Raw genomic sequence first — 16144 nt, 5'->3', positions numbered from 1 at the left:
TGAAACTATAAGCCATTGTTGTGGCTATAGCTCGTTTCTGGCTGCCCGACTCTTCCGGACAATATGGGCTTAAATCCTGCAGTGTGAAGTGTGCACATGCAGTGCAAGTGGTATTTGCACATACACACTCAGACACATGCTGTAAAGGGCAGAGGTGGTCGCACCTGAAGATAAGGGTTACGTCAATACAACTAGTGCAACGGTTGAACACACATGCATACCATATGTGCTACTCTAAACTAAAGTTCTCCACTGACTTGATGACCACCTTTATAAATATTACACAAATACACTTTACTAAACAGCTCCACTTCTCTTTCTGCCACCAATCTGGAAGAACTCACCAGCTGAAAAAAATGATGATTTAAAACCTCTTTATTGCAGTCAGTCACATTGCTGGTCCATAAATTGTGCAGGGTCAACAGGTGTAGAGTAAGTAGGGTAGTTATTTTGTTATACAAGGTTTGAATAATCCCATAATTTTAGTTAGTAATGATCACTGTCATGTCTGCAGTACCGAAGGCTCAGGTGCTAGAGTTCTATTATCCTTGAAATAGAGGTGTTAGCAGTTATTCTTGAGGGGGTGAAAACATCAATTTCTAAAGGAACAATGTTAGGAAATCATTCTTTCTCTGGAGATCACTACAGAGCAAAAAGATTGGTTCATTACATTTCAGATGTTTTTTTTATAAACAACTCCTCTGAAAAGGAAGTGGCATGTGGACATGTGGACATGTTTGATGTAAGAGCCAGCATGTTGCAAATACTGAAAAGTACAGAAAATTGGTGTGGTGCCATTCTTGTGTGATTGAATGGTTCTTCTTGTGGCTGTGTAATAATAATAGTGTCACTTTGCAGAATAAACAGAGGGCCAGCATAAATACAAAATCCTGCAGTATGCTCCCACACATATTTGGCAGTCAGTGTCAGCTGACAAGTCACTCAGTATAGCTTAGAGAGCCGGTCAACACACTAAGAAGTACTTAAGTAAAAAATCACCAACAGGTTCTCTGGTAGTAACTTTTTATCACACTGATGGTATGATTGCTTATAATAGGCTATTTCAACACAACAGATGCAGCTGCACTCGGGGCACCGAGAGTCATCCAGAAGATGAACGGGATCTGATTACTCATTAGGCATCTGTTATTTCACACAACTCAGCTGTAAGTAAGGACATAAGGACTGCAGTATCCCAGTCAAGACCTCGCTGCTGTGAGAAATGGAGCCAGGCAGATAGATCTGGCAGAGCAAAAGCCAATTCTCAAGTTATCTACACCTCAGTTTATGTCTCCCTGTCATTTCTGTGGAGCATTTTCAAAAAGTTTGAATTATTAACAATGCAAAGTGAATGCCAAACTGCACTGCAACCCTTGATCACAATCCATAAATGTCTTTTTACGGGTTTTCTGCGGTTAAACATTACTCTGGGCTTTAACAATCTATAATAACTGTCTCCAGCTATTTCCTTCAGCCTGGTGGTGTGAGGACAGTGATGGAATACAAACTAAGCACATTTACTCAAAAACTATACTTACCTAAAATGTAGAGGTACTTGTACTTTACTTGAGTATTTCCATTTGCTGCTATTTTATACTTCCACTCCACTATCTTCTGGAGGCAATTATTGTACTTTTTACTCCACTACATTCATTCAAAACTTTAGATACTAGTTAATTTGCAGAGTGCAGGCCTCATCAGAGCCAAAACAACATTTTTTTAGATTAACTGATTTTATTGGCAGTCTAATTAAAATGTAAAACAACACTGATTTCAACTATGTGAAAACTGCTGACTATTGGAATCTGATGATCGGCATGTATTATTTTCTTTTACTTTTTGATAATTAGGTTCATTTAAAAGAGCACGATGTAGTTTCAGAAAAAAAAACTCAAATATATACAATATTGATAAGGTAAAAATACAAATCCAGAAATATTTCTTGAATATATATACATATAAACAAGCTGTCCTGGAGGGGAATAACGTCCCCAGAACATTGTTTGATGTTAAAACATAGTACCTTGGAAGGGTCCAGCAAACATAAACAAAGAAACAGTATGAAATTGTTTTGTACTTTGATGACAGTTTTATTCAGTTTGTTCAGTCATGAAAATCAATAACAGTAATCAATAATCTTCCTCAAAACTACATTGTGCACCTTCAATATCAGATACGTTCAGACTTCCCCTTCAAGTTGTATGTGTATGGGTGACTTTCACTTTTGCTAATGTAATATAATCTCTGAAGTATGACTTTTGGTTACTTTGTACAACATTGCTGATTAAACTACCACACCACAGTAGTCTATGTTGATGTCCTGGGACACCTCTAGTAACAGAACAGGCTCTGTTATGTAAGCAAAGCATAGCTTCCTGGGGCTGGGTCACTAACATGCCTCAACATACACACATCATTTTTGGGCTACTGGCAGCTACAGTTCAGCACAGTAGCCTAGCCTACATGTCGCAATGAAGCAGCTATTACACCGTGTGGTTACACTGTTATACATTAATATTAGTGTTCAGAGTGGGTTTAGCGTGTGTAATGTCGAATTCACCACTTTAAACAGTTCACCAGAAGCCAGTACAGACATATACCGAGGAAGTGTGCGTCTTAGTCCTAAAAGAGTAAATCAGCTTTAAAATGCCCGCTCACAAAACGCACGATGACCGCCGGTCTGCTCATGTATCGACGCTGATACACATTTTATGCCTGTGTTAGCGGCAGAAGTTAAGACTGAACTATGTGTGTGCAAACTATGGACAAGTTCCAACTTCACTCACCTTCCTCCACTTTCCTTCACCTTCTCCAAACACCGACCCGCACACGCACAACTGTGTTTCGGCGTAGAAACACAGAAGTTTCCCTCTGCTGCAACTTACAAATGTCAACTTTAAAGAGAGGAGGAGAAGAGTGCACGCGCATCCAGGCACACCGCGGCTACACGCGCGCGCACACACATACACACACACACACACACACACACACACACACACACACACACAGCGCAGTGTTATCACCCTCAACACACTCCAGCAATAAACACGCAGGTCCTGTAGAGACTCAGTGGGGTGCAGCCTGATATAAACCTGCTCTGAATGAACGGCTCTTCCTGACATAAAGACGTAAAGAACAATAAACACTGTACATGCTGCTGCTCATTCAAAACTCAATGTTCCACTTTTCTCAGCACCGCCACGCAGCTCTCGCGAGACTTCCTTTGTTGTGGAACAGCTGACTGTGCGGTGGGCTGTTGCGAGTGACTGCTATCTGTTTCGAACAGTTAGGAACCTGATAGCAAACATAATCGACAGAGAGCTCTCTGAATTTTAGCACTGCTCGGGCACTGATAATCATTCACAGCGCTAACATGGCTGAGACGGACCCCAAGTCGGTGCAGGACCTTACCAATGTGGTGAGTCGTGATCGAGACGGCAAAGCTAGGGTTAGCTGCTAGCCTAGCTAGCAGAGGCGGTTGTGCTAACCAGGCTAAGCTAGCAAGCAACGGTTAGCAAAAGTATAGCGCATCAGTAGCATTTCATGCTTTTTAATTTTTTTTTGTATAATAAAAACGTTCACATGTGTTCAACCGGTTTACTGAAGCCAGGACGTCCTGACTTCTGTTTAGCTCCATCACGTTATGTAACTAATGGTCAGTGTGTCCTGTAAATGACATCACCAAATCACAACCGAGTAACCCGCAGTGCATTACACAAACAGAAGTTATGCTGCTGTCTAACGATATTTATGTACGTTGTGACGCTTGTTGTAATGGTAGCTGATCGTTGTTTCCATTGTCAGTTTACACCACATCGCATGAAGTGCAGCTTCATGGTGTAAATGGTATTTTACATTCAGCTGAGGTCATGTTTCTGAGATGAGCAGTGTAGCTGCCCCCACAAACCTCTAACAACCCCCCTGCTAGTTGTATTTATTTATTTATCAAGTTAGTTTTTGCTTGCTTGTTTTTCTTACACTCTTCATTCATTCTATACATTTTTTTTATTCACATGGATTGTGGAGTAAAGGTTTCTTTAAGTCCAGCCTAACCTTTTCCTCTCAAGGATGCCCACTGAGATGTGTTTCTATTTCTAGTTTTAATGAACTTTAATTGTATCATCCTGACTTTTGAGATGAAGGTGCCTCCTAACCATGAGTATTTCACATCTGAGGAAGAAAATTAATTGCCAACTATTTTGATTAATTCATTCAGTCATTCATTCATTTTTAAAGAAAAACTTGAAGAAAACATTAGCTGGTTTAATCTTCTTGAAATGTCAGGATGTGCTGCTTTACTTTGTCATTTATGATCATGAATTAAGGGAGAAAATAATGGTGCAGAATAGTAAGAATTTATAGTGCATTGTGCTTTCCATAGTGAATCATCTCAAAGAATCATCTCCCATGCCTACTGAGCTTTTACATAGTTGTCAAGGAAACTAGATCCTTCTGTTATCATAGACCACAAGCACGCTGCAATAGAGTTGGAGAGCAGATGTTTTTAAGTGGCAGAGATATTTTTAGTCATAAAGTCTTCTCAGTGTTCTGCAGTATGTCATCCACAAGTTAAATTGGTAAAAATTTGATTAATGGCTGCCATCTACAGTGAAACAACTTTGATCAGAGGATTCATTTATTTGTGGCTGCACTGATGTAACTAACAGTGTTTGTGCTTTTTGTTCCACAGGTCCAGACTCTGCTGCAACAGATGCAGGACAAGTTCCAGACCATGTCAGACCAGATCATCGGCAGGAATATCCTTACTATCGTTCGCCACTTGTTCATTGATTGAATGCACTAAGGTGCAGAATTTTAATCTAGTTTTAATATAATAGATTGGCGTCTCAGTGGTGATTTCTTGCATCCTTCTCTCTTTCACATCCTCTAGTTTCCTTATATAATAGAAGTACGGACGGACAAGGAGATTATTTTGCACATTTGAGATTAACTTTGTGAGTTCATTATGTTAATTATGTTCCTTAACTGGTGCTCCACTTGACGAGATGAGCACGCGAATTGATGACCTGGAGAAGAACATCGCCGATCTAATGACCCAGGCTGGTGTTGAAGAGATTGAGGCAGCACCGGAAAAAGCTAAAGAGGGTCAAGGCTCATAATGAAGGTATGAAGGAAGTGGTAGACCAGTATACACCAGTGTACCCTAATATATTTTTACACTAATATCATAAGATTGGATTATTAATGTCTTTTGCCAATTTAAGAATTTAGTCTTTCAATATCTCCAAAAGTATGTAGTCCATCTCAATTAATAATTAGATTGTATAAATGTGTCAAAATACATGCTTATTTGTTTGAAAATAAATTCATTTATGTTTACTACATCATGGACCATTTGTTCCATCTCTCCTGCAGGTTCCTAAGTAACACGGCGTGGAGTCGGTCCCACAGCCAGGAGCAGCAGACTTTTCCATTCTGAAAAATGACTTCTATTGATTTGGTGTGTCGTAGTGTGAAATGCTTTTTTATATATTGAATATTGTGATAAACGGTTACAGTTGTGTAATGACTTGAAAAGTTGAACGTTATTTGTAAGCTAGAATAGTGTGATGTGCCCTTCAGAACCTAAAATGCTCACGTGCAGGAATGCAACTTAATGGATTTTGTGTGCCGAGCCAGCGGTGCCATCATGTATCATAATAATCAATTAAATCCTGTGAGGTGATGGCTGATGGGGACAGTTTTCCCCTAGCCTTTGCCGAGAAGTACAACCCAGCAGGCTAACAGGCCAGTACAACCTCCATCCCACCCAACATGGGACACAGTGAACATCTGAAGCCTGCACTGTTTTATAAACAGCAGTGTTAGTACCAAGCTGTGGGATGCATTCCAATTCTGATTTTCTTCTATTAAAGCTATTTAATACTATGCTGTTTGTCATATGTTACATAATCAATATTAGGCAAGGTGCTGAATGAATTTCTAAAGATATAATCAACTCTGAGGTGCTCAGAGTTTTTCTGTATTTATTCTTTCAAGCCAGAGTTGTATTTTATTATGCAAATTATCTAGAACATCTCAATGTTGCATGTTTTTTGGTCTGTATTGGTTATATGTTTTTAAATTACATTTAGTATTACACTTGCAGGTCAAATAAGCTGTGAAATTAGGGATTTATCTTCTATAATGGTCAATAAGTACTTTTAACTGACATTGAGTGTGTATGGAATTTGAGGTTTTTGCAACAATGTCCACTCAAAATCTTTGTCACTTCACTGCAGAGTGGGAACCTTTATTCAAATTAATGCAAACAAGATTTACAAACAAAACAACCAACAGCCATCTTCATAATAAAGTGCCAAAATCATCAAATACAAAAGAACAGCAGTAAACAAAACGTGTCACAATCTATCAGTCTATCAATCACAAGTACATCTGTAGTCTACGAATATATTCTAAGTGCAATATTAAAGTACTGTATGTATTATAAAGTGAATGGTTCCTTAATTGCATCTTTGTATGAGCTTATGAGACTGGGGTTAGAACTCAAAGTCTTCCTCTGTCATGTCGATGGCCCAGGCAAACTTGTCCCTTTGGCTCTTGTTGTAGATTTTGTCTACGAGTACCTCCATGTTCTTACACCTGAACACACGAGGAAAAGATTGTAAGGCATACGCTGCAAAATAAATAATCATTTAAGCCAATCAGTTAATCTCCTATTAGCTCAAAATCTTCTCTCATTTGGGTCCAGTATGTAGGATTTAGAGTGATCTATTGGCAGAAATGGAAAATAATATTTATAATTACATTTTCATTAGTGTAAAATGAGCCTTTCATATCTGCAGAGGTAGCAGGTCCTCTTCAATGAAATCTGCCTGCTTCTACAGTAGCTGAGAAAGGACAAACCTAACACTTGGCTCTACAGAGGGCCTGTCAAATTTGTACGTTACCTGAAAGTCATCATAGGTTTTCCTACACACTTGGAAAGGAAGGGGTGAAGGGATGGGTATTCAGTTGGTTACAATCTGCAAACTTACTACTAGATGTCACTAAAATGTACACACTGGTCCTTTAAGAACCAGCATGGAGGTATCCAGATAGAGGATGTAAACACACTGCTAGAATACAAGCAATAGAAATAAACCAAATACATTTAATGGCCTATGCATGAGTGAGAAAATTATTCAAAGGACTTTTTACGTTCAGTTTTTCATTTGAAGATGAACAAACTACTGTCATGAATCAGTACAAGCAATACAGAACCTCGGAGCTAAAATACACTAATTTTGCTTTGAGGCAAGAGAGGAAAACACTGACAGCATAAATAACAGTCTTAAGTAAAGAATAGCTAGATGTCCACATTATAAATTCTTTTGTAGATTTTACTGGAATCTCCGCTTTGCTACAGCAGACATGTTTTATCCAAAGTCACCTTGTGTTCTGCATTACTGACAATTAATGTCAGCTAACCTCCTGCTGTTTGGAATAAACTGTTTTAAAGACAGAGTAGACAAATTGTTATACTACAGACATTCCTTATATCTCTGATTAAAGTCATAGAACGCAAAATGAGTCTAATGGTCTGTAAACTGACTGCTTTAACTTTTAACTTTAACGTTATTATACTGTCAATGTAATCGCACTTTTCGGATGTTTTTCCAGAAACACTGGTTATTCGGTAGATGGGTTTCTGATTAGATTCACTGAGCTCAGCAGGTTACTATTATGATTTACACTAAACCAGAAGTCAAACCAGCTTCAAATTAAGCCCAAAATTAGTAGGCTGACCCAGTAATCTTGCTTTGTGATACAGGTGGAGATGCTCCAGGTAGTTCTATTTAAAAACCCAAGTTTGTCTGTGTGCTCGCTCTTAGTGTCTGCCTTAATTCATGCAACTGCCTGCCTGTGAACAAGTGTTTTTTTACCATGGCAACAAGAGTGTCCATATTCACTCACCAAGCCACGCTAATGCGTGGGTCCAAGTAGTTGAGCTTGGAGGTACCCAGTGCAATCTGTTTGTTTTCTTCTCTGTCAGTCGCCTGTACCTCCATCTTTAGCAGCTGCTCCTCACAACGCTTCACTGCTGCCTTCTTCCGCTCCACCAGCCTGACATAAAATAGACACAAAGGCAGGTGAAATAGAGTCGAGACACCTCTGGTAGATATAAGGCAGGAACAGTTCAATGTGTATTCTTTCCACAGTCAGGGCAGGCAAAAAGAAGTGTGTTTCCCTCAGTATTCAGCATTATACAAAAGATGATTGGTATAAATAAGAAGCTGTGCAAAAAGTCCCAACTGCAGAAAACCAATGCATCTAAAACATTTTTTAAAACAGTTAAACAATCTCAGGGCTCAGGGAAAGAGATGGGTATACAGCTCCATATACCACTGTTGGATTTTGTTTCCTGGCTCGAATTCCACAAATGGCTGACATTTTTCATTGAAAGCTCTCAGCTGACATCCCTAAACACTCCATAATGTTCTCCCGACATCTAAATATCCAGTGAATCATGAATACAAAGCAATGCACACACAAAAGCAAAAGTCCATTGTGGACGTCATACTGCACTGCACTAACAGTGTTCGTATTTGCTTTATGGCTCCAGGCACAAAAACAAAAGTTTAACTGCAGGGAAGTTCATTTGAGTGAGTTAACAGCAGGGCCACCACCACTACGGCTAACATAATTTCAAGTTCAAGATCTTACACTTCCTATAGCATCGACCCGTGGCTCATTATTCACAGTGAAGCAATTATCTCGATTGTTTAGAGGCACTTGAACCTGTGGGGTACCTTTCTATTGGTACTCGTGTGTGCAGTGCACCTTGTGATTTAGTCTCCACTGAAGAGGTGCTTGTATTTTAAGATTTTTGTCACTCATTGTTATTTGCTTTAATATCCACAGCTTGCCTTTTATATTTTATTTTAAGACTTACGTCTGTAGCTTGGGGTCAGAGCTGCCTTTGGTCTTGGCCTCCTTCTTGGCCTGTTTCAGCTCCGTCTTTGCTAGCGCCAGCTGTTCCTTTCGAGCATCAATCTGGGTTGGGCACATAAGGACATGGGCATTTTTTTATATATGGATTACTGTTGGCTTCAAAATGCCATTGCAAGGGCCGGAAGGATTACATGCATGGTCTCTTTAATAAAGCCTAGTGACACAACATTATCATCCCTGCTAATGCATTCTGAGGGAAATGTTAATGTGAGAAATGACGAGGCGTTGAGGTGCTCTTACCTTGGCCTGAAGGTTAGCCATAGACTGATCAAAAGTCTTTGGCGGCGCCCGCTGGTGGTTACACAGAATAGCGACTGCTCTGTTAGCCCTGTTGTAGGACAGCAGTTTCTCTGCCACACTGTCTGCCTCTTGAGGGGGTGACACAACAGTCATTTGTATTTAAGCAGGAAAATCCTGCTGAGAACACATATGTGACCAGACTTATGCATAGACATTTAAAAGATAAAATCATGCTTGTGTCCCTCATGTCATTCACACACAGTTTCAACACACACACTATGGCCACATGACAACCAGCAGATTGGCTCTCAGTTGGCAATCCACAAATGAGAACAGAGTGTGACACTTCTATCTCTGAATGGAAACTGTGGCCGAGGCAGCAGCCAATAGGACCCTGATAAGAGCGAAGCAGCACTGGGTAAAGTGATAATGTACACCTGCCATGGCTGGAAAAGCTGGCTGATGTCAGGGTATCTTTAATCAAGCAAGCTAAAAATAAAATAGAAGTCTTATCGTCGGACTGCAGGACACACGCAGCCAGGTAATAAGGCCACGATAAGGGCCAGACTGATAAAAGGCTACAGTATTAAAGCCACTGGTACAGCAGCTGAGGAGTGTGAGCCAGCGCTCTAAAATGCTGTTCATGTCATGTCAGACTGCTTTGTAGCACAGCGGGTGTGTGAGACTTACTGTTTGTGAGCTCTTTGAGCTGCTGTTGTAAAGTGATGGAGGCGTTGTATGTCCTGAAGACCTTCGCAGTCAGACCTGGCATGAGAGAACTCAGGTGCTTGTTCAGCATGTTTGTCTGCAATAAGAAATGGGAAGGCGAGGGACAAAGAGGAACAGTCAGAGAGCAACAGTCACATCAACAAATCCATCGTCATCTCAAAGCCATTACACCAACTCTGCCACTAGGTGGCACTGTGGCATTGTACCACCGCCGTGTCCTCAGAGACTGTAATATACCATAACAAATAAAACACAAACTACCAGCTCTGCCTTCATTATCATCATCATCCATTAGAACAAGGAGATTAAAAAAGATCACCGTACAATTCCCCCTCTGACATTTCTGCAGGTATTATAACAAGTTAGAGCTGTCAAAGCCAGTGCTTAGATATCCATTAGTTCCTGTCAAATGGCTGCTGCAACTGCACCACAACAGCACAGGAACAAAACAGAGTGTATGGGCACACACCACTGCTGTGAAAGCAAAACAAACAGCACACTCACTGCACACACACTGATATGAGGTGCAAACATGTGGACTTGAGAGGCAGATAACACATGGGTTTCTAAACACAGGGAGGTGAAGCACAAAAACGTCCATAGAAGTTCGCTGGTGAGCTCACAGCCAAAGAAGGACTAATTGGGACGATTCTGATGAAGATTACAATAATTATGTGGTTGGATTAATCAGAGCGGGGTCAGAACCCTGTCTGGGGCCACCGACTTGTACAGATATGTGTGTGTCTCACACTGCAGGAGCTTATTAGAAACAGGATGAGGGAGGGTTAGCATGTCTATATACATGTGCATGCAGGTACACACATCCACATGCACACACAGTTGCTGTCGTGCTTGCCTTGCTAATGAGCTACCCAACTCTGTCCTTGCAATGCTAATGGAGGTGTCTGAGGAGCAGGTAGTGTAGCTCTCACACCCCTCTTGGCATGATGTTATTGTGTGTGCACAAATCTGTGTGTTTGGCATTATAACAACTTGCTATTACAGCGGTTGTAATTTCCTACCTAGAATACAGCGCGGTTTATACTGGACTTTCTCAGTAATGCAATATTGGACCGTTGGTGGTGATGGCAAATAATGCCTGGGGGACAAATACTGACTGTTACAGTTCTTAACTTGCTAAATGATGACCTGTTTTTCATTCTTGGCAGGGTCCAATGTGTGTTCTCTGCTTGAGTTACCTTCTCGTTGATGGTGGAATGGATACAATTGAGTGAAAGGAAAATATAAAAGCAGCTCATAGGGAATATAGTACGTTGCAGGTAGTAATTTTATATATTTGACTATGAAATCCCAGTGAGGTTACAATTAACCTGAAACTGCAGACAGTGTGTATACTGTAGCTCTAATGATGTGGACTCTGGAGAGGAGGCTTCCAGACAAGCCTGACAAACGGCTGCTTTTCCAGCTCAGATCAGCCACTCACACTTCAGCATGTTTTGTGTGTGTGTGTGTGTGTGTGTGTGTGTGTACACGAGTGCACGCACGCGCGCCTGGCCCAGCTGAGCATTTTGAATCCAATATATAGTAGCACCTCTTCCTCCCTCTCTGCAATGTCATTCATTATAATTATAATTATATTATATTATATTATTATAATTATTATAACTAATGTCTGCAACACTGAATGCTAACATACTGTATATTTGCATTTATGAGCTCCAGTGTGCATTACATATTTCTGCAAAATCAATATAACTGCATTTCTGTGTTTGGCATTTTGTGAAGTTGGTCAGAAACAGGACAGAGCGAGACAGAAAGGAGTGAGAGCCCACAAAGTCCTCTGCTGACTATAACTCGGGATGTTACACTTAAATGAGCCTAAAAGACACAATTAATTTAAAAAGAGACACAACAAAAACATTTCCAAGATCTAATTTTGCCTACATGTTACTTGTTTAGTAATCTTGTTGAATTGCAAAATACATAAATAAATCAGTCTCTTTCTTCATCCTGTAAATCATAAAACTATTCACATTGAGTCTCATCTAGGTTATATAAAATTGCCACTTTAGAGTGATCTTATCAGATTTTAGAGACTTGATTGAAATCCCTCTTTTAACTCGACCCCATCCGCATAATGTCAAAAATATGTGAAGCTGCTGAAAGACCCTAAACTTTCTGAAAGCAACAATTGAGCCAACTTCATGCAACAATTCAGCAGCGGTATGGAGGACTACACACAGAACAACAGTCTATGGAGTCATAAACTGTCTCTGCGACTTGAGGACAAAGTGATTGTTTGGAGGACGAGAGGATTGATCAATCTTCTGTGTTGGAAAGCCGAGTCACCAGCGTACAGAGTTACTTACTCTGATCACTTATAAATAACAGTGCAGACACTCCATCTTTCAGGTCTGACTGAAGAAACAAATCTGATTTGCCTGCTATTTGAAAACAGTCTTTTTGTGTGAACAACTGACCTCCACACAATTAATGTCTTTGATGAGAGGGAGTGTGCACCATTATCTCAGCTAGTACAATTTCCGTGCCTCCTCCTTCTCTTTGATGCATGAATTAAATTACTGCAGTAGCACCTGCGTGATACAGCTTTGCACTGTACGTGTCAGACAGACCTGCTCGTTTGTGTGAGGTGAGGGTTTGTGTCCTTGTTTGTGAATGAATCAATGCCACGTGACTATTCGACATGGCAGCTGTAATCTGTCATACCATTAAAACAAATGTCCCCTCATCAGCCCAACAAAAATTCCCAAACTTTCTAGACAACAAATAAAATAATCACTTCACAGATATATATTACATGTAGATACCACATTGCACACTGCTGAACATCCATATGGCAGTTTAAGTGAAAAACAGCATGCCTTATGGGTTTTTTAAAGAGCTGTAACAGGTTGTATACTCATACTATAACTCTGACCCATATGGCAAAAAATGTTAACCTCTGAAGCATCAGTGCCGTGTGTAAATAAAGTTACCATACAGCAGTGTGACAGCAGGCTTTACCCAGCCTTGTAGTGTAGTGTGGCCAGTTCTGAACAGCTACAAACTAGTTTCTTTAGAGCAAACTGATGCCCTAACAGAGCCTGCAGGACAAAGTTCTGAAAATATTCATTTCAAACAAAGTTTGCCACCCTAAGCAAGGAGTCTGTCATATAAACCAAACAGTTAACACCATGCTCACCAGTCAAGGTAGTGCATCTCTGCACATCAGACAGGCTGATAATTAAATACAAGTAGAGCATACGAGTGGTACCTGTGTGGAAATTTCTTGATTATGAGATGCATCGTGATGCAGACGTAGAAAACTCTGCATTGACGCAGTGAAGGAACACAAACAGAGGAGTTTGCAGACTATGCGGTTTGTTGATTTTCTGGCCTTGCATGGACTATGAAGTTGTAAAGTTAAATTCCAATGCCGCTCTCTTGCATTGAATTGTGGCGAATATTAAGACTAATGTTGCTTATGTTAGGTATCACAGAAACTGAGAGAGATCAGCAGCGAGTGATCAAGAAAAGCACCCAGCATTTTGAAATCGTACATCTCGAGGCACATGTCTGATTTTATGAACTAGACAAGACACATGCTGTGTGTAAAATCTGCCTCACAACAATTACTAACTACATTAGCAGTTTTCGCCTGAAGCTATCATCTCCAACCATAAAGAATACAGCAAGCCCAGCTAATCAAACCATGAATTGAGGAAGCGCTGTTAACTTTGCCTTTCCTACTCAGAAAGAGATGCATGCAGCAGAGTCATGTTTGTGATGTTTTTTGTAGATTACAGCATATGTGTAATGCACTGCAGATAGATTTGTTTTGTCTTCTATCATTTTAATGTACTGGGATGGCCAGGGAAGATTCACAGCTCTAATGAGTTAAATATAAATCACATCAATGTATCTCCCTTCCTTCTTCATGTGTTTCTGTTTTCCATTTAGTCCCAACATTTCCAATTGTGTCATGGAAATCATTCCCCCTCTGCCATCATGGAGGATCCTTCAACCCTTAAAACCACCTCTAGGAGACAAGGAATAGCAACGAAGGGAGACTTCTGGAGGAGCTTAGAGCGAAGAATCGCAGCTGTATGCTCTGCGGAAATTTCTTTACTGGATGGCCCTTTTGATTGGATGTCTTTACTGATTGGTCAGCTGATCTAACGGGAGATTAAACAGTCGGGTTGCTTTTACGATACAGCAGATCACAACTACCTGTTGATCAGGAATTACAGCACCAACAGCAGCTGTTAACATTTATTCATAAAATAAAATCAAGAATCAATCATTAGATTTACTCTCCTCCTCTCCTCTTTTCCATTTCAAGTATGTGTCAGCTCCTTCAGGAACATTTGAGATGAGCTATATGAGATGCAATAAAGTGCGCAATCATAAAATAATGTGATAAATCTAACACTTCTTACACTAGAATATATAAGAGAACTTAATTGCAAAGTGTTGCAGCATCACACAAAGCTGCAATTCTTGTTTTGTTTGTTTTTATTATTTTACAATACAATTAACACATTCTTAAGCAGTAATGTGGTGTGATTACAACAACAGTAATTACGACAAATAACAGTAATCCATACATAAATTAGAAGATTTAAAAAGGAATATTAATGTAGATTAAAGTCGGCTATGTAAAACAAATTACACATCTAAATGAATACAAGCCTCTTGTGTATCTCAGACTTTTATAGGCCTATATTACAGCTTTTCCACAAAAGTCTATACAGGTTTTTTTTACGCAGGTAAACCAGCTACTTCCACTTCCCACTTCCCCCAGACAAGGCAGCCTGTCTGTGATTTTTATCTGAAGCATAACATTGTACGTCACAGACGTCATGTTAAACGTCACCAATGCGCCGGAAACAGTTGTGACAGAACAGAAAACAGCAATAGACCCATTGTGAAGCGTCTGTAAAACGCTGGATAAATTACTCTGAGCATCACAACCCCCGCAAAATGACACGTTTCACTCTCATAATTTGAGCCATTCGGTCCAATAACATTCCGAAAGTCTAGAAGAGCAGCACAATTAAATTATTGTATCCCCATTCAGGTTAGCCGGGCGCTAAACCAGAAGTTAGCAGGCTCAGTCAGTGGAAGTCTGTAGTGTGCATGCTCTATGGGCCCTACAATGCAGAAGCTATGCAGAAGACAGTCGAGTCATTTTGGCTTCATGCGCCACTGAGCAGCTTTCACAGAAATGAATGGGACGTAGGTCAATAGGTCCATGGTTCACCCAGGTCTTGCGTTTAGATCAAAGCCGAGCCGAGCCGATAAAAAGGTCTACTGCAGTCAACTGACCCGGGTGTAAATGCAGAGTTTACACATTCCCATTGCACACAAAAGCCTGATCTAAGCGGGTTTAAGTGGGATTTTTGACCAGTGGAAAAGGGGTATATGACGAACACAGCTGTGCAGCACATTATATGTAACACCGTTGACATCACTTAAGACCACCACGATGGAACCAAGGGTTTTTCATTTTGCAACTCTGGCTCTTCCATCCTCACGACCCTCCCTCACAAGTTAGGGAAGCTGGACACACAAGTGTAATGAAAAGCACCCCTCTCTCCTTCCACCTCCTACCTACCTTTTTACAGCCATCATCCACCTTCTCCCTCCTAACCTCCCCTCACCTGGACCAGCTGTCACCTTCCTACCACTCCGCCGATTGCCTGCATCACCCCCCGCACACACACACACTTTCTCTCTCCGCCCTCTCAGTGGCCTGGCCTTTCTGTGTGTCAATCAGTCTGCCCACAGCAGCCATTACCATTCCACCTCCAACACACTCTGACATTTCCTGACACACTAGAGGGCAGAGAGCACAGGCACCGCACTCCTTTCTTCAATTGCTCCATCTCTACATCCCGTCCTGGATCTTCCTATTCCTGCCTGTCAATCTTTATACACCAACACGTGGGCTGGCTTTTAATCCTTCCTGGTGCTTTCTTATCTGCATCTCTTTCTCCTCTGTTTCATTAAACCCCTTTCCTCTAATTACCATTCATCTGTTGCATACGCTCAGACCTACAACCCTACTCTTCGAAAGTGTACCACAAGATGATGCATTTCTAAGCAATGACAGCACTTAACCCAAGGTCACACAAGGCTGTGAGCTGCTCCTGCAGTAGCCTGGTTTCCACTACATGAAACCTCTACATTGAGTGATTCTGTATATTAATCCCCGACAAGGACAATCTGTTAGCCTGGAGCATAGGCTAAAATAGAC

The 16144-nt window shown here is 40.7% G+C and overlaps 3 protein-coding genes across 3 annotated transcripts in view; 1 reads left to right on the top strand and 2 right to left on the bottom strand.

The window, feature by feature from the left end:
- The window catches only part of LOC141000565 (solute carrier family 66 member 2), a 58387-nt gene extending 55508 nt beyond the window's left edge, over nucleotides 1-2879 (bottom strand). The window contains exon 1 of the mRNA XM_073471299.1: nucleotides 2787-2879. The gene's annotated coding sequence lies outside the window, so the exon portion shown is untranslated. The remainder of the gene's footprint in view (nucleotides 1-2786) is intronic.
- A 346-nt stretch (nucleotides 2880-3225) lies between these two features.
- On the top strand, nucleotides 3226-5889 carry hsbp1b (heat shock factor binding protein 1b). Its single transcript, XM_073472302.1, has 4 exons — nucleotides 3226-3418; nucleotides 4691-4757; nucleotides 4999-5125; nucleotides 5377-5889. The coding sequence occupies exons 1-3, from the start codon at nucleotides 3374-3376 to the stop codon at nucleotides 5118-5120; spliced, it is 234 nt and encodes a 77-aa protein (XP_073328403.1). The 5' UTR covers nucleotides 3226-3373; the 3' UTR covers nucleotides 5121-5125; nucleotides 5377-5889.
- Nucleotides 5890-6222: 333 nt separating this feature from the next.
- Nucleotides 6223-16144, bottom strand: part of LOC141001279 (DNA topoisomerase I, mitochondrial) — a 31496-nt gene continuing 21574 nt past the window's right edge. The window contains exons 16-20 of the mRNA XM_073472301.1: nucleotides 9886-10000; nucleotides 9196-9323; nucleotides 8897-8997; nucleotides 7918-8067; nucleotides 6223-6603 (exon numbers count right to left, since the gene is read on the bottom strand). Of these exons, the coding sequence (XP_073328402.1) occupies nucleotides 6501-6603; nucleotides 7918-8067; nucleotides 8897-8997; nucleotides 9196-9323; nucleotides 9886-10000 (597 nt within the window). The 3' untranslated portion in view covers nucleotides 6223-6500. The remainder of the gene's footprint in view (nucleotides 6604-7917; nucleotides 8068-8896; nucleotides 8998-9195; nucleotides 9324-9885; nucleotides 10001-16144) is intronic.

This window comes from Pagrus major, chromosome 8, assembly GCF_040436345.1.
Source record: "Pagrus major chromosome 8, Pma_NU_1.0".
In the NCBI taxonomy this organism is placed as follows: domain Eukaryota; kingdom Metazoa; phylum Chordata; class Actinopteri; order Spariformes; family Sparidae; genus Pagrus; species Pagrus major.
The sequence above is the reverse complement of the archived record's forward strand: the minus strand, read 5'-3'. Positions and strand labels throughout refer to the sequence as shown.